This window comes from Cuculus canorus, chromosome Z (assembly GCF_017976375.1).
Source record: "Cuculus canorus isolate bCucCan1 chromosome Z, bCucCan1.pri, whole genome shotgun sequence".
NCBI classification, from domain to species: domain Eukaryota; kingdom Metazoa; phylum Chordata; class Aves; order Cuculiformes; family Cuculidae; genus Cuculus; species Cuculus canorus.
This window is the reverse complement of record NC_071441.1, coordinates 24,205,556-24,226,384: the sequence shown is the minus strand read 5'-3', so window position 1 is coordinate 24,226,384 and position 20,829 is coordinate 24,205,556. Positions and strand designations below refer to the sequence as shown.

Here is a 20,829-nt window from a genome sequence, read left to right as displayed (position 1 = left end):
ATGTGATCAGATGCAAGGCAGTCTTTGAGAGGCTGGAGCTGTCTCATGCTGGACATTGCTGGTTCCAGCCAGCTCCAACAAACCCACCATGAAGCACAGATCAACCCCTCAGGCTGGACAGTGGCACCATAGAGAAAACATAGTTAAGAAGAAGGGCAAAACACACTGGGCGGAGGGGAAAAGATAAAAGTGAGAAAAAGCAGAGGGAACACCAAGATCAAAGAAGGAGGAGGAGGTGGTCCACGACACACCAGCAGACATTTACACCATGGTCTGTGCAGGGACCCGTCGCTGGAACAGAAGAAAACCATGAGGAGGTAGGAGCAGCAGAGGAGCTGTTATGGACTGACCATAAACTTCTCATTCCAGATCGCCCTGCACTGCTAGTGGGGAGTCAGGTGTGAAGGAATGAATTTGAACTTGGGAAATGGGGCAGGAAAGGTGCTATTTTAAGGTTTGACTTTTTGTTTCTCACACAGAGATCTCGTTTAATTGGTAATCATAAAATCACAGAATCATAGAATCACCAGGTTGGAAAGGACCCACTGGATCATCGAGTCCAACCATTCCTAACAACCCCTAAACCATGCCCCTCAGCACCTCATTCACCCGTTCCTTAAACACCTCCAGGGAAGGTGACTCGACCACCTCCCTGGGCAGCCTGTTCCAGTGCCCAATGACCCTTTCCGTGAAAAATTTTTTCCTGATGTCCAGCCTGAACCTCCCCTGGTGGAGCTTCAGGCCACTCCCCCTTGTCCTGTCCTCAGTCACTTGGGAGAAGAGGCCAGCTCCCTCCTCTCCACAACCTCCTTTCTGGCAGTTGTAGGGAGCAATAAAGTCTCCCTTCAGCCTCCTAGATAAATTAGTTTTCTCCAGGTCAAGTCAGTTTTTCTTGTGGTAGTGACTTGTAAGCAATCTCCCCATCTTTATCTCAACCCACAAGCTTCCTTATCCTTGTGCTGAGGAGGCACAGCGAGTAAGCAGCTGGGTGGGTGTTTGGCTGTTTGCCAAGGCTAACCCACCACAATATATGTACAACAAAGAATATAACATGAATTAAAATGCCATCTCATATTCAACAAAAAAAGAATTATAACTTATCATGCTTTAATCTTTACTAGGGGTTTCTGAACACCAGCATTCATTACTAAAACAACCTGTATCCACAAGATTGCATTCTGGCCATCATGACATTAATGTAATGTGCTCAGTGCTCAGTTTATCCTATTTATGAGGGCCATTATATGTATGAGTTTAAATTGAGTGAAGCAATATCATAATGACAGAAAAAGCATTTTTCACAATTACAGGAAATGAGCAATATTCCTCCTGAAATAACATTCTTGTTAGCTGAAGTTAGCATAACAGATTTGAAAGCAACAAAGTAATAATCCACATTATTCTAGTTATTCTCTCAGCATTTATTTGAAATATCAATACTTTCCATGATATAGTTTATACATTAAGCAGCAGGGGATTGTCTTTATTTCACATCATCCAGTACTGAAGTGGCACATTCGAAGCAACACATTAAACCTCTGAAACAGTCTGTACAATTTAGATAAATAGAACTCTGGATTACTAAACTAACAGAACTTCTGCAACTATTACCAAAAGAATGCCAAGAAGCTAGGCACAGCACTGTACACACAAAGTGCAGGCAGGAGGAACACAAGAGAACCAACTAATCACATGGGAAATGTTTTTGCATATACAGCCACATGTCTTCAATTGCTCAACACAAAAAGGTAACAAGTTTTATTTAGTCCTCATTGAGGGCAGAATATGCACAAATGATGTTCGAAGAACACATGGTAGACAGAAACAAATGAAGTGAGGGTTGTGTTTGGTTGGTTATTGTATTCCTCAGTGAAGAAGTTTACAAAGGATATCTGGTGCTTAAGCAGCAACATTTTGTGCCAAGACTTGACAAGAAACAGTTAACAAATGCCAGTTTTATTCCCCATCTTGCCCTTTTACTGGCATTTTGGTGAGCATGCTCAAAGTCCCTGAAGGGCAAATTCAGGTGCTTCGTGGTCCAACGTTTTTACTACAGGAATCCCCATTTTATGGTTTACAGTTTACCTCTGGATGGAAATAGGCCTTTCAACAATAATTATCTAAAAGGGAGCAGAGAGCAGGAGGACACGCATTACAGTGGTTCACCTTGAGAAACCAGAGGGTCTACATTTACACTGTCTCTGTGAGAACAGCAAGCCAGTTTGGTTGGAAGATACAATTCTGGTTAGTCAATGTTAGACCCCTGTGAACTGTATCATTTAGAAGGGAAAGGTGGAACAGCAAGAACTTTTCCCTCTTTTTATAAAGAACTAAGACTGAAAACTAATACAGTGGTGATAGGTATTATCTTCCCAATACCACCTTCACTTCCAGCTACTTCCTCATGAGTCACCTGCTTTGCTCACCATCATCTCCCCAGCTTCATCTTAGTAATAATGGCTTTGGTTACCACCAGGCCAGCATGGTCAATAAACTAACCCACACTGTGCTGGCTCAGAAGATAACACGCATCACCATGTAGTATGACAACACGTAAACCAAAGATGCTTAGTGGGAATCAATGACTCTAACCACTGCAAGTTGCACTTGTAAGGTGTAAGAAGCAGCATTTTGAAAGCAGTGGTACTGACACAACTATCTGGGTCAGAAGTGGTGGATCAGCCATTCTAATTGGGTAACGGAACTAGAATATCAACATAATTGATGGGGAAGAAACCTGACTGGCCATGAAGCATTCCCTCATACCAGTTTTCATCAATCTGGTTAGTGAGAGTAATGATATCACCCTCTTTAAATCCCAGCTCCCCTTCATTTTCTGGTTCGAAGTCATACAGTGCTCGGCAGCAGGGCTGATCCATGTGAGCACCTACAGAGAAGGAACATAAAGAAACAAAGTGGTTAAAAATCTGAACAGTTACAGTATCCTCTTTACCACCTTATCTACTACAGATTTCCTTGGGTTTGGTATCACTTAAGACACTGATGACAGTTCTTTGATAACATCTAAATTTGGACTACTAAACTCAATTAGAAGACACCTATCATGTTTTGGCAGCCTTCAGTTTTCGTATGTGACTGCTAGTAAATGCCTGAGAATTCTAAAAAACCAAAATGCAGTTAAGCCCATACCCCAACGCACAGCTACAATCAGTGTGGAATCTAATTTTTCTCTTTTTCTAAGCACAACAAAAATGTTGTGCTTAAAAGCCTTAATGTATTTACAGATTTACTGGCTCAGAGATGCTTTGTCTATCTACGTCATGTAAGTAGAGTAAAGGGTAGCTTAAAACAATAGTGAAAATATAACTGTGTCTTTGTCCTTAATTTGGAAACTTGATTAGTACAGCTACGCTGTAAATCATTATATATGCGCCTAATCCTCTGGATTTTAATATGAGTTTTCCAAAGCCATTTTGTCCCCATTCACATAAAACACCTGACAGATTCAGAACAAGTCTGAAATTGAAAGCTTTCTAATATACTAGTCCATGAACCTCCAACAACAAATCCTTCAGGACAGCTAATTAATTAGTTAGATTATATTTTCAAACATTATATGAAATTAATAAATATTCCTCCCATCCCTTGTATTCTTCCCCCTGCCCCAAAAATCTCTATAGCTTCAAGTCTGCCAAATGCAAAATTGTTACTCGTCAAAATATATTGGTTTTAGCAGCACTAAATCTTACATATGACTACATGACCTTTCATAGTAAAAGTTCATGCACTTCTAGTGATCAGAATCACAGAATCACAGAATGGTAGGGGTTGGAAAGGACCTCTGGAGACTGAATCCAAACCCCCTGCTAAATCAGGTTCACCTACAGCAGGCTGCACAGGCATGTGTCCAGGCAGGTTTTGACTATCTCCAGAGAAAGAGACTCCACAACCTCTTTGGGAAGCCTGTTCCAGTGCTTTGTCACTCTCCAAGCAAAGAAATTTTTCCTCATTTTCAAGTGGAACTTCCTGTGTTCCAGTCTGTGCCTGTTGTCCCTAGCTCTGTTGCTGGGCACACTTGAGAAGAGTCTGGCCTCTTGAACACCTGCCCCTTAGATATTTAGAAGCATTGAAAAGATCCCCTCTCATTCTCCTCTTCTCCAGGCTAAACACAGAGCTCCCTCAGCCTCTCCTCATAAGAGAGATGCTCCAGTCCTCTACTCATCTTTGTGGTACTCTTCTGGACTCTCTCCAGCAGTTCCTTGTCTTCACAATGGCACTTCTAAGAAAATATATTTCACTTTTTTCACGTACGCTGACCTCAGGATAAATAAGTTTCGTGATCACATTTTGTATGTTCATTTCACTTGCTATGGCTAGAAGGCTCATGCTTAAGCTATCTTAGGATAAAAATATTCCATTTCTATAGATGTCAATAGAGCAAGTTTTTAAAATTTAATTTATTAAATTCTATAGTGAAATCTTCTTTCATTTCTTCACATATTGCTCACAGCGTACTTTGCCTTATTTGTCATGAAGGCTGTTTTGCTGGTATCAACAAGCCTTACAACACATTTGATATCCTTACTGCTACCAGCTGAAATTTGGAAGACTTAGCAAATAAACTCCAAAGAACACAGAAGATCCAAGCTTTGAACGAACCAACCCAAACATACATTAAATTTTTTTCAAAGAAGGCAGTATTTCTCTGAAACCAATAAAAGAAAGAACCCCCATTGAAGAAAATACAACTCTCTGAAGAGGAAAACACAAATGTTGAAGAGACACAGGAACACCAGTCTGCACTGCGTTAGTACAGACAAGTGTTCATGACACTACAAAAAGGAGTTGAAGAAAAAAAATACTGGTGACACAAGGAGAACTTTGGCATGCAAGACTCTAGCCACACTCATGCACAAGGAATCCCCATTGTATCCTCCTCCTTGCTAGCATAGTGAGATTACTAGGAGTTTGCAAGACTATGCAAGACAATTTCCAGCTGCAGGTGCCAGAAGAAGATATAGTTGCTGCCTATGTCAGGAAGAACATCAAGTATTCACATCATTACGTGATGGGAAGGAAGGAAATCCTGATTAAAGAACACTGAGGTAAACTGAAACAACTGAGGTCATGGCCTTTACCATAACATGGGATAACAGACCATTAGTGTGAGAAACAAATAAAGCTGTCTTAGTTTCTTTAAGGTAATAATTATGCATAGTCATATGAATGCTTAACCTTGCTGTTGTTGCACCCAAAGAAAATAACTTGGATGGCTTTATATATTTGTCTTTTTGGTGACTTTTTTTTTTAATTTATTTTTTTCTACTTTCAGACTTTTTGTGCTTTAATACCTAGTTTTAAAAACCAGGATAAGGTTATAGTGGGTTGGGGGACATTCAGGGTTCTGCGTGTTCATGGAAAACTCCTACTTGTGTTTTCAGTTTTCTAAATGCCTATTTCGTAAAGATCAATATTTCAAGGTGAATTTAGTATGGCAGCATCTCTTTGAGCTTCCAAGACTAAGGATATTTTTGACGCAAAAACACATTTAAAGGAGTGTATGATCCATTCTTGTTCTCCTGCCTTGGTATGTGAACACTTTGCAAAGAAACAACAGTTTAAACAGCTTTCTCCTATACTATCCTCATTCTCATTTTCTCTCACTAAAAATGAATCTTTAGAAGAAAGCCTGGTACTTCTGCCTTGCAGCAAAACTTCAGACAGCACTGGCTTTTCTCTTCACATTGCTCTTGCCATTACCTGATGGTTTGGGTGTGGTGGCATGGGATATTCCTCCATTGTGCTGAGTATTGTCACCAGTTGTGAAGTCCAGGCTCATACGGGGTTTGGGCTGGTATTCCCTCCTGGGCTGAGATGACGCCTCTTTTATTCTGCCAAAACATGTAGTTAAATGTCGAGAGTTAGTTCTTCTTAACAGATGAGCTACACCAAATATCTTTATTTCCATGCCTTAAGTTCCCATCTACCAATCACCCAGACTAAAGAGGTTTTTGTGTTTGGAGTAATTTTTCGCTTAAAAGATTAGTTTAAATTACCAAAACCCACCTGATTCAACTATGTGACGAGGTTGTTAATTTTTCTCTCCCTCTAGTACCCTAGCATTTTGCCTGGCTTCCTTTTGCCTGACAGTAAGAAAATCCTTCTAATGCAGAATAATTTGTTATATGATTAGCAACTTAGAGCAGGGCTGTACAAACATCTCTGCCTTTTAGCATAAATTTTGCTTCTATCTCTGGCAAGCCTTAACTATTCAGCTGGTCAATGCCGACTCTTGTCATTTTGTGAGGAGGCTGCGTGGGAAAGTACTGACTTCTGTTATACACTTAGTTCATTTGTAATTTGGAATACTTGTTTCACAAAGGCACACAGTTTCAGTTTTCCTTACTCTCTTATAAAATAAAAATATTATGCATAATTCATTTCAGCTTATTCTTCTAATAGAGAAATCTAGAAAGGGTGCATTTTCATACTCCAGGAAAAAATTCAGGGAAGGGATGACAACAGAATCAGAGCAGCTTATGCAGAACACTTGAGTTAAGCCCTCCATATTTAAAGAACAAGTTCGTTTCTTTAACCTTCTCTAGACTTGCTGTTCGTAGCACATTTTGATTTATCTATTGAAAAGATCTGCTCTAACTTAATCAGTTTTGGTCGCAATAATAAAGGTTTCCTCACCTTCCAAAACATTACCAATATTAGTCAGTCTCCGGAGACTGCTTTTCTTCTTCATAAACAAAAACATAGGCATATTAACATGCAAACTAATGAAGTTGTCAAAATAAACTTCGATAAAAAGGCTTTGCTGTGTTTCTCTCATTAACAGAGTTACTTTTTCAAAACGGTAGTTTTGAAGAAAGAAATACTTAAACAAGTTCTATTACATGTAATACTTAGATGAAACAAATGCAATTTTTACAGATTATGAACCAGGAGGCGGCAGTTCTAGTTATTTGCTAAAAATTACCCAAAACCTCAGTGTGAGATATGTTTCTTAAGAAAAGAAACATCTCCAAGGAAACCATTCCTGCTTCCCAGCTGCTCTGTCATGATACTGTGTCTTGAAAGTTGAAGCCTCCTGTTGCTTGATGAAATACAGAGTTTAAAAGGAAAAAACTTTGCCGACTTTCCAGATTCTACTGATTTTATTACAAGTCTCCCAATGTTTGCCAAGTTTCTGAAGTCCCAGTTCATGGAATCATGGTATTTTAGGGAATTTTATGCCTTCCATTAATGTGTAGAAGAAAAATGAAAATTCTTGCACTTGCAGTTCCTGAAGAAATTTTGGAAGCCTAATCTTAAGCATCCAAAAAGAAGACTTGAGTGCATTTTTAATTTCTTCATGTTTTTTTTTCAGTCTAACATATTTTTTTTAAATTCTATGGCCAATATGTTAAACAGGACAGTCTTGGCAGCTAGAAGACATTTTCCAAGCCGAACAACAGCACAAACAAGTTCCATTCACATCCCTTGAAAATATCTAGAAAACAAGTAGTATGTACTATAGACAGTAACAAATTTTCACAGCTTAGAAGTAAAGCATTTGTTTATTTTCTGGCCCATATGGTCCAAAAAACAAACCTCAAATGCCAGTGCCATGTATTCTTTGCCACCTGCACATCATCAGCAGAAAAAGACAAGTAGTTCACATAGTAACAGCTCTGCAACCCTTCTCAATCCATGGCACAAGCATATCACAGTGCGGTGATTTGTGTCCAGTAGTGTGGATGATTCAGCCCACAGACTCTTAACAATTATGGATACACAGTAAGTTTATGCAAAGTATCTACTTGAGCTGATCTATAATAGCAATCTGATATAGGGTTCTTGAAAAGCTAAAATCACTCACAGGAGAAACTTAAAGTAAAGATATTAACTATTCTGCAGAAGTTTCAAATGGGCAAAGGATTATGTGAATTCACACAGGAAGAAAAATCTGTTGCAGAGAGAGATATCTTTACTTCATAGTGCAACTTATGGACTACAGAATAACCCACCTGCTCCTGGGAATTTTTTAATGCTTCTGTAAAGTAAGAGAATTGCAGTATTCATTTGGAAGTGCTGGAAATCATTCTGTTAACTGTTGAGACAGTACTGCAAATGGCATCCAGTAACAGCCTGCTGGGCAGTCTACCTACTAAAAATGTGCTGCTCCTAATCACAAAGAAATTTTTGACTTAGAACTAGATGAGACTTACAGACCATATGCAGAAAACAAACACTGACAGACTCAGTTCTACCAGAAATTACACCTATGCCAGTGACATCAGAAAACAGCGAACAATCACATAAGATTAAAATATGCCCTCACACAGTATGTGAACATTATTGGCTCTTGCAAATTACATCCAGCTTTTAGGAAGAATCTTCTAGAACCACATGGACTAAAGAAATCCTTCCTGTGTGTTAAGCTTCCTTGAAGAAGGACATCCATGGAAGTAGTGGATAAGCTTCTACTAACACTATTTTCCTCATTTCAAGGAGGCACAATCCATTTTGTGTTGACAAAAACAAAAATTCTAAACTAAAAATTCTAAAGTTCTGTTAAAATGGTATTGTATCAGTTCTGAGATAGCATTCACAGTTACAGAAAAGGGGATGGAAGAGGTAAACTCAGTTAAGTCTTGTACCAAGTTTGATCTGATAATACAGCTGGGAAAAAGGAGTATTTAATAAAGTGGTAAATGATGAGGGTCTCGCTACATGGCCCAGGAAGACTTTTAGGTAGATAAGATGGTAACAAGATACTGCTTTTCAATAACAAGTCACTAAGATCTCTCAGAAATACTACTTTGTGAATAGACGCAGAGATGGTAAGGAATCCAAGTTGTTAGTCCCACTGACTTCATATATTTATGAACATTTGCTTTCAGTTAAATCACATTTAACAGCTTTACTGAGCTGACATGCTTTCCTGAACTCAGTCCTCACACAGTCATACTTAGAAGTATATGCATCTCCAAAACATATAAACCTCAGCTTGCAAATTCCCTAATGAAATGGCCCACATTTTCATAAACATACAATTTCCAATTTGCAAAACTTAACATCATTGCATTCTACTCATAGGTTTTCTGCCTCTTAAACAAAAACCAATTCAACCAGCTTACAAAAAGTGCATTACCTATCTTCCAGCTTAGAAGTAACTCGCTGTAGGATCTGTGTGGCCTGCTTGTGGTACTCCAGCTGAGCTTGCACCAGAGCAGAAAGCTGGCTCACTTGTTCAATCTAAGGATTGACATTAAAACATCAGATTTTAGGCAAGAAATAACAGCAATAGTGATTAAACACTACTATCACATTGCCACTGCAAAGGCAGTTCTACTTATCTAAAAACTTGATTCATATTTGTAGTTCCTGAATAGTTACATATGTATTCATTACCATGGCATGATCTCGGACAGCAACATTTCTCCACTGATATCTCCACGGCTGATTTGCATCAACAGCAGCTTACAGAGGCTAACTCATCAGTAAATGCTATGAAAGTAATGGGACTATAGTGACAGCACTATACTCTTTCCCCCCCCCTGCCTTTGAGGGGCACAAAACGGTGGAAATTATGGTCATGTTTCTGTTGTATTGTGGTCTGCAAAGCAGACCAAAACAGGAAGATACTAGGTGCTCTTGGATTCAGAATATCTGTAGCGAAGGCAGACATCATTCTATTTCAAGAGGAAAAAAATGTCCAAAGCTTTTGTATGCGCAATGTAATTGCTAGCAGTTCCCATAATATACAATGCTGTAATGGTGTAATGCAGGCCAGCACTATCTGGCCACACAGGGCTGGAAGTTACTGCAAGGACTGAAACAAGTATAAATGAGTTTGTAGTTTTATTTAATTTCAAACATGCAAATATTTTCAAGTTTGTTATAGCCCCTCTACAGCAATCCAGTAACAAAATAAAGAACTAAAATAGATGTCTATTTAAAATTTTAATATTTTAAATCATTCAGCTCAACAGAAATATCTAAACTGAGGTTCCTTTGACCACATGTTCTGTAAGACCAACTTCAGTTATGACATTTTTCCCTCTGAAAGAAATGTTTTTCTTCTTGCATGATTTTACAGTTTCAAAATTTATTATAAACAGAATATTAGAAAAACCTAATAGATAATTAAGCTTAAACCAGTTTCTAAGAAAAAATATGCTGTAGAGTCAGATTTGAGCAAACACATTAACTTTGGCTTTCCTATTCACTATCGCAACTGATTTACAGCAGAGACCATGGAGTTGTGAGTTGATCATCTCTGATCTTTACCAATCCTCTCAACAGCCCACACACTTGAAAAAAAGCCTTGTCTCAAACCCCAAAGCCACAGCTTCGTACAAGTCATGACTTACATTTACATAATTCTAAGAAGGAAGATATTTTTGGTTTTGTTTGCTACAGAAGATTCCTGTTCTTTAACTCAGTTACTTATAAAATGCCCATAAAATTAGTCCTACATGTGCAAGCTGTACAATACTATAGCTTGTGAGCCCCTCATTAGTTTACCAAGGAGGCAAGAGCTTCCTCATTGTACAGTGACAGGAGTCCATGGTGTCAAGGATTTAATAAGGCTTTCAAGTTTTAGACTGCTTTAGACCACCTTCACTGCTGAATCTTTCTCATTTTAAGATTCAGCTCACAGATGAACAAGGGATATCTCACATCCATCTCCAGAAGGTTGAACATGCTCGACTCAGCAATTTCTTTCGATTCGTCAAACTTCTCCAGAGCTTGGCGAAGTTCTTCATCAGGGAGTTTGCCCTGTCTTTTCTTTTTATAATCAAAATCCAGGCGTCGACCCTCCATTTTCTTTAGATGATGCTGAAAAACAAAAATGCAAATGCAAGCACAGAATAAAGGATGTTTCCCAATCCTTCTTATAATGCATTGTCATAAGGCAGTCCATCCATATTTGCAAGCATGTGCTGTCTGCTGTATATCAGTCCCTCCACAGAGAGGAGAAATACAAAACAATGAAGACATGGTATGCTGCTGCCTAAATTACAGACCTTTGATGTTAAAGAAAGACCACACAGAATGGATAACTGCAATTGTTACCTGTATAAAAGATATGCGAGTTTATAGCTTTTCAACTCTGATACAGAATTACCTGACCACTGTATTTTTTCCCTAGGAATTTAAGAGCAATCTCTATCGAAAGCACAAGTTAGTACATTTTTGCCTGTGTAACAGTTCTCATAGACAAAACAACACCACAAATATTTTTATCATTTCCATCAGACCACAAAAGGATCTTAATTTTGTCTTTTGCTAAAGATTTTCTAGTTTGTTAACTGAAGTAACATTCACGTCAATCTGTTTAGCAGCTGCTAAAACAAGCTGGCCATAAATTAATGCTACCAACGTGATCATAAATACTTGAAAGTGTTTACTTTCTCTCAGCAGAATCAATTAGAAATCAGTCTATAATGATATTTATAAATTTGTCAGCTCAGTAACTTATATCAAACTGCCTAAGACACCTTTCTTCCACATTTAACAATATGAAAGCCTTAATAAAAGCTCAAAAGAACAGTTACTTATGCAAACAAGCATTTGTTGAATTGGGAGACATTTTTATTTCCACAGTTACAAATCTGGGTTGTGTCCACAGAAGTATGTGTGCAAACAGTTTTTACTCTCTAAATACTGGCTCATTCTTGGATTACTAATTAGGTAGTTCGTGCAAGCAAACTGTGTTCAAAATTCCTGGGTATGCCTCAGACATGGTCTTCACACAGACAAAAGAGTATGACCAGTCTAGAGGCAACTATCAAAACGTACTTATATGAGTTGAATGTAAACATCTGTTTATTTATTTAATAAAATATGCTTTAAAATGTTAGGATTAGAGTACTGTGTTCACATCTGCATAAGCCTGACAATGCCATCATCAAAAAACATTTGAATTTTGATCTTTCCCTTTCTAAACCACCAACAAGAGAGACAGAACTGAAAAGAACTCAAGTCAAGAGACTAAAATCACATCATATGTGAACCTGAAAGCTCGTTTTAAACTACACAGTTAAAATTTTAAGCTACACAAAAAAAAATGTGCGGTACACAGGCCGCACATCTGGCATTACTAAAATCCCACATTGAGGTCAATACCTGTATTTCTCTCAGATCTTTGTCATGGAGATTCTGAAGTGGGTCAATGAAGTTTTGTTTCACTTCCATGTCTAAGGAGTCCTTGACCTCAGAAAGCTCCTTCATAGCTTCTCCCACATCTGCAAGTGCGGGTCCTGAAAGAAAAGGTGTCGAGTTTATCTCAAAATAACTTCATTCCAAATCACTGGAGAATGAAACTCAGCCATGGAAATTTCAGTTAACATTTCATTTAAAGTCTCAAATCTAGGAAAGAAACAGAGTATGATACAATGTGTGAAAGGGAAAAGCAGATGTCACATTTCTGAAGCCCCCAGAGTTTATACGTTGTAACAGCTGGATTTGAGGATCCATGCTGGGTCAAGACAGCCTCCTGCATATCCCTTATTATCCATTCATTCCTCACTATGGTGAAACAAGCATGCTGGAAAAGACTTACCTGTACTTGCTCCAGTGTCGCACCAAAAGACACTACATTGCATAAAAAATAGGTCTAATGTAATTGTAGGTCTCCCTATTTGTATCAGCGAGACTGGTGACAGTGTCAAAAGTAAAAATTCTTAACAATTTCACAGAATTTTTTACAAAATATTTTTTTAATTAAATAATTGACTGCATAAACCTGTTCATCACCTTCAATTAGAATTAGCTGCCTTCTGAGATTTCCTCCAAGATTAACTTGAGAGCCACAAAAATTATCACTGTTGTTTATCTCCTCTGCATAAAAACGAAAAAACGAAGCTCAAAAATACCATCCCGGTCTGAGGTGTAGGTTTGTGGAAAAAAATCCACTTTCAAAAAATACAGAAGGCTGAAAACCTAAAAATGTGAGAAATCATAAGAAGCATCCCAAGCAGGGGATGCCAGCAATGCACTGCAAACCTAGAGAGCCTGCCAGACCCAGACGAAGAGTGGCAAACAGCCATAATAGCTTCCATTAGTTGCAAATGTGAAAACAATTGCCATATCTACTCTGCTGCACACTACTGCAATCATCAGCAATTTGCACAAACTAAATTAGTTCTTAATTTTCCCTTACAAATGTGTTTGAAATTTAGCAATTCAATAGTCTAGTACAAATCAACCTACATCTGCCAAGCTAATTAGTAAATTATATAAAACAAAGAAGAAAATACCTTTTTCAATGCAGAAGTCTTTATGACAAGAACAACATTTTATAAAGATTCAAACAGGAAATTGGATTTTCACCGTGTTATTTGAGAGTCTTGTGTGTGGCCACAGAGAAGCTCACACAAATAGGACAGAAAGACAAAGGATCCTGTTGTTAATGTCAGCCCTTTTAGCCAGATTTCTACTACCGAAGAATACAGTATTAAGTCTCAGTTTTACATTTCTAACTCAGGCAGCTGTAAACTCATTTGGGGCTTGGAGGGAGGAACAGCTGACAGTTATGATAGGAGTATTCACTAGTGCCTTAAAATGTGGAATTTGTTCAGGAAAAAAAGGTCAAAGTATATTAAAAATCTATTAGTCTTTATCTCTTGCCTGTAGCAAAGACAGTAACATTTATTATGAGGATTCTGAGGGCAAAAGAGCTTTATCATACATACACAAAGACAATAATACAATTTCTGAACATGTACATCTTTCATCCCAACACATCCCCAGTAACATAATCTATGATAAAGAGCCTAAAGCTTATATGGCTATGGGTTCAAATGGAAACAAGTTTACTTTAAGCAGAAAAAAATATCTCTAGTCCAAATATGCAAAAGACACTCAACAGGACTAGACAAACCCTAAAGGATAAGTCTGATGAAGCAAAACTCTGATGCTTCTTGCAGAAGTTCTTCCTTAATAAGACTGCAACACTTTAATAATAAAGTTATATTAAATTTTACAACCATTTTTAAAGCATTCTAATAAAGAAGTAAGTTACCAAAGTTGCATTCTTCTCCAAGTTCTCGGCCAAATTTCAGCATTGCATCTGCCAGCAAGGCTTCAGCCTGAGGGTAACCTGGTCCCTTTTCCTGGCCTCGAATTTTTGACATAGTGTTGATCATGCTGAGTTTAGCTCTGGAAGCTGAAGCAGGCAAGTGAGAGAGGTTACAAACATGCAACAGTTTGACCACACACACATTCTTTACATTTACCTGAGCTACATAAAATGTATTTGAAGAACATTATCTAAGTTTAGAACTAGGACCTAGTTTTCATAAATTATTTTTAGAGCAAACCAATGAAATACTGTTGGTCACTTGACTTTTTTAATTCTGCCGGTAGGCCAGAGAGGAGGCTCTGTCCTGAATATAAAAGCTTCCCTTGAAGTGACTTGGACAGAAGAGAGCCCAGGAACACTCCCAAGATAGCATGATTGACATGTACAACTCAGGTAGGAAAATCATTTAGCTATCTCCAAATTCTTAACCTTAAAATCTTCGGGTACCAGATGGATACCAGACTGAGATAGCCCTCCTCTCAAGGAAAAGTCTAGACTAGGTAAACTCAAGATTAAACTGCGGTGCCCTGCATGTTTTAAGTTTTTTAAAGTGTTTCTATTATAGAGTATTAAATAAAACCTATGTCCCAAAACATAACACTTTTTGCTTTTTATAGAGATTTGGGAAAACTCCTACTTCAATATGGTTTTCAACTGTACTTCAGCTTGCATTTTATTTCAGATACACTACTGCAGATCAGGAAAAGCACACAATTATCATAACTGATATCAGAAAAGACAGTAAACACAAATGAACTTATTTGTTTGATTTGTTCTTTAGTGAATTTTTGCAAGTACAGAATAGGAATGGCCTGCAGAGGGTGAATTGATTAACAACAGCACCTGAATTTAAATTTTGCCAACTAAATCCTACTGTGAGCAAGGCTGATTCAGTGGGTACCAGTACCTACATTACTGTGTGCGCTACAGGAGGGCAGCTATGAATGCCTCTACCTTCCCCCTGCAAAGGCATGACTTTGCTGGTTTTTCAAGTTAACATTTCTGTTTACAAAACATTAGTAGCTTACACTGTTGTGTGACCATTTCACTGGTCACAACTCAACCTTTCACACATTTCTGCAACAAAACAAACCATCAGCAGGCTGAAGTCAGCAAGTGTTTTCCTTTTAATTTATTGTTGAAAGTGTGTATCAAGAGCTGGTTCTTGTTCTTGAATATGTTTCACTTTGTGACTTACAATGTATTTATGGGCAGTGGTACAGAAACAGAGGAAGATCAGGCAAGTGTTACAGTACTTATTTTGCCTGAGAAGCAGCTATGAAAAGATAACATATTTTTAACATATAGAAATCATGTTTTTGTGAGCTTTCTCACTACCCTTGAGGGCCACCAAATCACGCTTTTCAGCATCTGAATTTCTTAATGCCTTCTGTTTCTACCCACTACAAAACTACAGCCAGCAGACTGGCTGACTGTTCAGTATAAAAACCTGCATTTTAATGAAGTGTCTGGCCTTTAAAAATGGCTTTGAAATGATGGTGACAATGTGAAAATACAGAAGCACAGAAGAAACTAAGGCACAAACAAAATCTGTCGGGGAAATGGAGTCAGCAAGCTGGATTAAAAGAGGAACAAATGGGAGTATTTTCAGAAATAAAAAAATACAAGAGGAAATATAAAAAAAATTAAGTGGCTATATTCTGGAGAAGAAAGCAAAAGATAAAAGAACAATAAGAGAAGGGCGAGAAATAAATCATGAAGAGAAAAAAGGTAAGCATGAAAAATTTATGCTTTAATGATCTAATCACTCAATAACGATTAAATCAGAATTCTGGTTTATTAGGAAATCTTAGAATACATCTACTGGTGGTCTCATTTCACTTTACTTCTTCTAAAGCTGATTCCAGTAGCTTCCAAGGAAGCAGAGGTAAGTTTATGCTCAGTCAGTCTCAAAACCCCACCCTGAGCCCTTTCATTTCTATTGCTTTATTATGCTGGTTCCACATGCTTTCTTCTCTAAGTTGTGTTTCACTCTGAGCAAGGGCAGGCAGAAATGTTCAAAACACCACATGGAAGTGACCTCAATGCTTGATTCTTCTCTCAGTTGCACTCCCTCTCTTTTACACTGACTTTCATGGTGTGACTAATGATTCACCTTAATATTAAACGTCTACAAAGCTATGGAAAATCATTCTTATACTACCAAGAGTCTGAAGGAAACTTGGGCAGTAGGCTCAATTGCTCATTCTTTGTACTTTCAGTCTCGTTCATACTGCACCTGGTATTCCTGAAATTATGGTCATGTATATATCTACATGGAAAATCTCTGAGACTTCATTATGTTCAATTTTAGTTATTTTCAGCCATTCTTCGCTATTTTTCTTGTAACTGGGAAGTCTACAAAACTGTCTTTTTCATTCACACTAACTTCAGCCCAACATCTCTTTCAGTAAATTCGCCTTCGCTTTAACGTCCTTTTCCCTTCCCTTTCCTTTTCCCTTTTTTCTTTTCTTCTTTTTTAATTTTCCTTTTTCCTTCCAGCATTTTTTCTTTTTTAAATTTCCTTTTTCCTTCCAGCATGTTTAATGAAGTTAGACAATGCTACATACTTCATTTATTGATCCCTCAAAACACCACAAAGCCAACTGATCTCTAGCACTGCAGTGCTATGGTATTCAGGCATATTGATGTTTACAGGGCACATATGACTCATCAAGGACTGTGTGTTACATTTGAAACTCTCTTCTTCCTATTATAAGCCAGCTAAACTTTTAAAGAAAATCTTCTGTTAACTATTGCTGTTAAAGATACTTTTTTTTAATTAAATTTCCCCCCTCTTCCCAATGTAATGTTTCTATTTTTTATGAAAACGAGAAAGCAAAGGGTAAATAGTGGAAATTGGCATCTTTTTGTGCCCCAAGTTAACAGTAATATAGTTGTAGGGATAATTTTGAAGAGTAAATTTTTTATTTTATTGAAAAAAATTATTTTTCTATGCAACTCTTCTCACTATAGCAAGCCCTACTGCAATTGGCACGAAACAATCTAAGATCAGATGATAGCTGAAAAAAGTCAGTCTTCCTTTCCTCTCACTCCATCTGCTACTGTGGAATGAATAATGTGATCACATTTGATATGCAAGAAAGTAAGTCTTTCTCCTGCCTATTACAATTTTAATTTTCTGATCCTTGCCACAAGCAGATGAAGGGATGTGTAGCTAAGAGTATGGAAACTGCTCTTTCTTCCAGCATTGCAAACTTACATAGCTTGAAGTGCCTGAGATCACACCCTTAGCAACTTCCAGAAATTTTGTTCTCTGCTGTTGCTGGGAGCCTCCTTCATGATTCACAGCAATAGTAATCACTCAGATGTGTCAGGAACACAACTAGTGAGAAACTAAACAGCCAGGGTTTATTACTTAGTCTATACAATGTTGCACAACAGCAGCTGACAGTAGTTAACAATTCCATCACTAGCTTCATAATGTTTGTCAATCCTATTGCTTTTCCTGCAGAGCACTTGTTGAGGATGAGTAATGAAGCTGTGGACTCCACCAGTATTTCATCTGTTGACATAGAAACCATTCTAGTCATCATAATTTTCTCTCTGGCAGTACTTGAACCTGTAAATATTATTCTTCGCTTTTTTCAATCCACTGGCACAATCATCAAACTATCATCCTTTCCTCTGTAGTCTAAACAGAAAAATACCACAAATCAAGCCATACCAGCACCAGTCCTTCATCCTGTCACACTGCAGTTAAAATATTTCACACCATTTCAAATTTGTTTCCAGATATTAGGAAAGAAATTCCTCTTACTGAATGAGGGAATTTGGTCTGTACTTCCATAAACCTCTAAGATACTTATGGTAGGTAGAGGGCCTCATTTTACCTTCATGCTAATTTTGCACAAGCATAACTCTGTTGACCCCATTGGTGATGCTGGCATTGACTTACGCTAGTCTCAAACCCCTTATGTTCCTAGATCAAAACAGAAATCTTCAAGTACTGGAATTTAATGGTTTACTTGATTGTAACAGCTCTAGATCACTCCTCTTTGTGAAGCTATTTTGGCAAGAGAGGAACATGCAGCTCTCCATCAGTGCAATCATAAAACCTTTCTTTCATCTCCCCATTGAACCAACCATTTACTTCTATTTTCAAGGTTCAATTTAGTCATCTCTGATTATGTCTATTCATCTGCACTTTTCTCCCATTGAACATCAACAGCCCTTCCGCACCCTCCCTTTTGTAGTAACTCTAATGGGAAACCACTAGAGGACCAGGTGAAAGGTGTTGTTACATCTCATTGTATGCCCTGGAGGAAGTTGCTTCAGAACTTTGTCTTCCTTCCTATGGTCTGCAAGGACTGCCTGGTCCTTTTCCCTCACACAAGGTGAATAACTGGGACTGCAGAAGAGAGATATCTCATGCAGACTGCCTCGCCATGCTTGATCCTGATCTCCACCCATGGGCTGATTACCTGGCCTTGGACCCCATCCCCATAACCAGGGAGGTGTGTGATGCCCAGGGCTGCTGCTGCCCTAGTGCCCTGTGTCTGTCCTGCTCCTGGCTGAAGGATTGGGATGGGCCCTGTCTCCCAGGCCCTGCTCTGCCACCTATGGGGAGTCACAGTCATCTCCAACTCCCAGGGGGTTCCCCATGCTCACAGTGATGACATTCAGATCCCTGCAAGTAAATACAGCTGGTTTCTAGGCATATGCTGTCCCCTTACCAAAAGCAAGAACACATGGAAGTAAAACCAGCTTCCCAAAGCCAGTATCTATTCCTCCTGACAGCCTAACACGGAAGCCTGTACTTATCTCTGTCTTTTACTTCATGGTAATTTCACTGATTCTGTGTTAATTTTTATGCCAGTGAGGATGAAAACTGTTAAGACTATATGACTATATTTATTGGTGAGAAAGAGTATTCTAAAAAAGTGCTCTACTGTGCAAGTAATATGCGACTGTGAAATTACATTACCTGGATTGGGCTGAAGATACTCTATGGTCTTTGCCATTATTTCCACAACTGCCCTGCTGGTAACATCCACTTTCTAAAGAACAAGAGAGTTAAACAAAAAGAAACACGAAAAAAAGATTAGACAAAAGGAAGACGTTTTCCCCTTTTCTTTGTGTTCTTATAAATTCTTTTGACTCTTCCTCTAACTTTATTTTTTGTGTCCCTAAGAACAGCTCTGGTACCAGAATGGTGTTAATACCTGAAAAAGTACCAAAGTGTGAGTCCACTGTTTCAGTTTACAGCAGACCCATTCTCAAGTGAGGCCATTAGTACAAAGTACCTCGGCATATGTTACAAATTTGATATGACTCATTGTACTGTGTTGATGCTTTACATCACCCTGGGAAGCGTCCACGATAGGGAAAATTTTTGATAGAACTGTCACTGAAATATATTTGAAGAATTAGCCACCTTTGATCTCCTAATAGGTGGAGATCTATTTTACCTAATAGCTGGTAAAATAAGGGGAAAGCAGGTATCAATCAACACCAGCCACCAGTGATATGGTGATATGGTGAATGGGCTGCCTACCTCTTTCAGAGCAAGGTCTGGTAAAAGTGGGGTAAGGAAGACTAGCTATCAGTTTCTAATTTCAACAAACCTATCAGCGTGGACGCACTGACCATTTATGTCCCCTAGCTGACTCCATGAATAATTATTTTACATTTAGGAATTTAAAATACCTAGAACTGAACAGCATTACCTTCTTCTCCTGTAACAGGAATTCTTCCTTTCTGAAGAAGTACTCTTATAAGCTTCAAAAGCTGTATATAGCTAAGTATGCAACTATTCTCCCTTTCAGAGTCAGATGTCAAAGAAAAAAATGCTGCTTTGGCAGATTTGGGAATCCATGTAACCTGTCCTGTACTCTGCATTTATGATGACACACTGCATTTCTCTGCAGGGTAGCTTGTGTCCCACTGAGTGAACTCCTTTACCATAATAACAAGTTCCTATTTTAAAAAAGAACACCCGAGACAGGTTGGTTGTAGCCCACTGTGACTGACCTCTCTTCTGTTTCCTGTTGCCACAGCCATCTGCCAGGTCTTGCCCTGTGCTTTACACAAACAAGCAGAGGAGGTCTGCCAGCCCTGGGTGAATAAGTACCTGAGATGCCTGATTGGGAGCCCAGAAATGGATAGAAAGCTGCAAAGGAGAGTAGGGGCAATGAAACAGAAGGCCGGGGATAGATAGGCAGAAGGAGTGTGTCCACTACCTGCAGAAAAGCTGGCAAGGAACGTGGGTCCAGGAACAGAGCATGAAGGCAATTGATGTGTTTACTCTTTTCTCTTCTCAAGTCTTAGTGCTCTTACCTCCTGGGCTGCCAACTCATGCCAACCACAAGCACTACATGGGACTCACTCCTTGCTGCTGCAATGTCCTATTTTCCAGTGCAAACCTTGCATCAGTTTTTTGAATATTCATTAACCGCTTCCCGTTTTGACAGCAGTGCCTATACTTACTATACATTCAAAGAGGAGCTGGGAAGAAAGACAGACACCAACTCTGCAGTACTTTCATTGTAAGAAGTACAAAGGATATGCCCTTTTCCTTTACTCTTCAGCCAAAGCTTTTTCCCCATCTCACTATACAAATGGACAGACAAGTAGCTTCTGTTTCTCTTGATCAGAGTTAAACAGCAGATAAGCATCCTACAAATGACCTAGCAGCAGCTTGTGTTACAAGATTTGTCAGTACCAGAAGGCAGAAATAACCCTGCCCCTACTGATCTTTCCAATGGAAATATTAGCTTTTTTTTCACCCTCCACAGAAACACGCAGTTCTACCACTGCCAGCCTTT

At 38.5% G+C, this 20,829-nt stretch overlaps 1 protein-coding gene across 1 annotated transcript in view; it reads right to left on the bottom strand.

The window, feature by feature from the left end:
• Nucleotides 1–1,244: 1,244 nt before the first annotated feature.
• Nucleotides 1,245–20,829, bottom strand: part of SH3GL2 (SH3 domain containing GRB2 like 2, endophilin A1) — an 88,918-nt gene continuing 69,333 nt past the window's right edge. The window contains exons 3-9 of the mRNA XM_054053935.1: nt 18,990–19,062; nt 13,982–14,125; nt 12,085–12,218; nt 10,636–10,794; nt 9,104–9,207; nt 5,722–5,852; nt 1,245–2,887 (exon numbers count right to left, since the gene is read on the bottom strand). Coding sequence (XP_053909910.1) covers nt 2,688–2,887; nt 5,722–5,852; nt 9,104–9,207; nt 10,636–10,794; nt 12,085–12,218; nt 13,982–14,125; nt 18,990–19,062 — 945 coding nt within the window. The 3' untranslated portion in view covers nt 1,245–2,687. The remainder of the gene's footprint in view (nt 2,888–5,721; nt 5,853–9,103; nt 9,208–10,635; nt 10,795–12,084; nt 12,219–13,981; nt 14,126–18,989; nt 19,063–20,829) is intronic.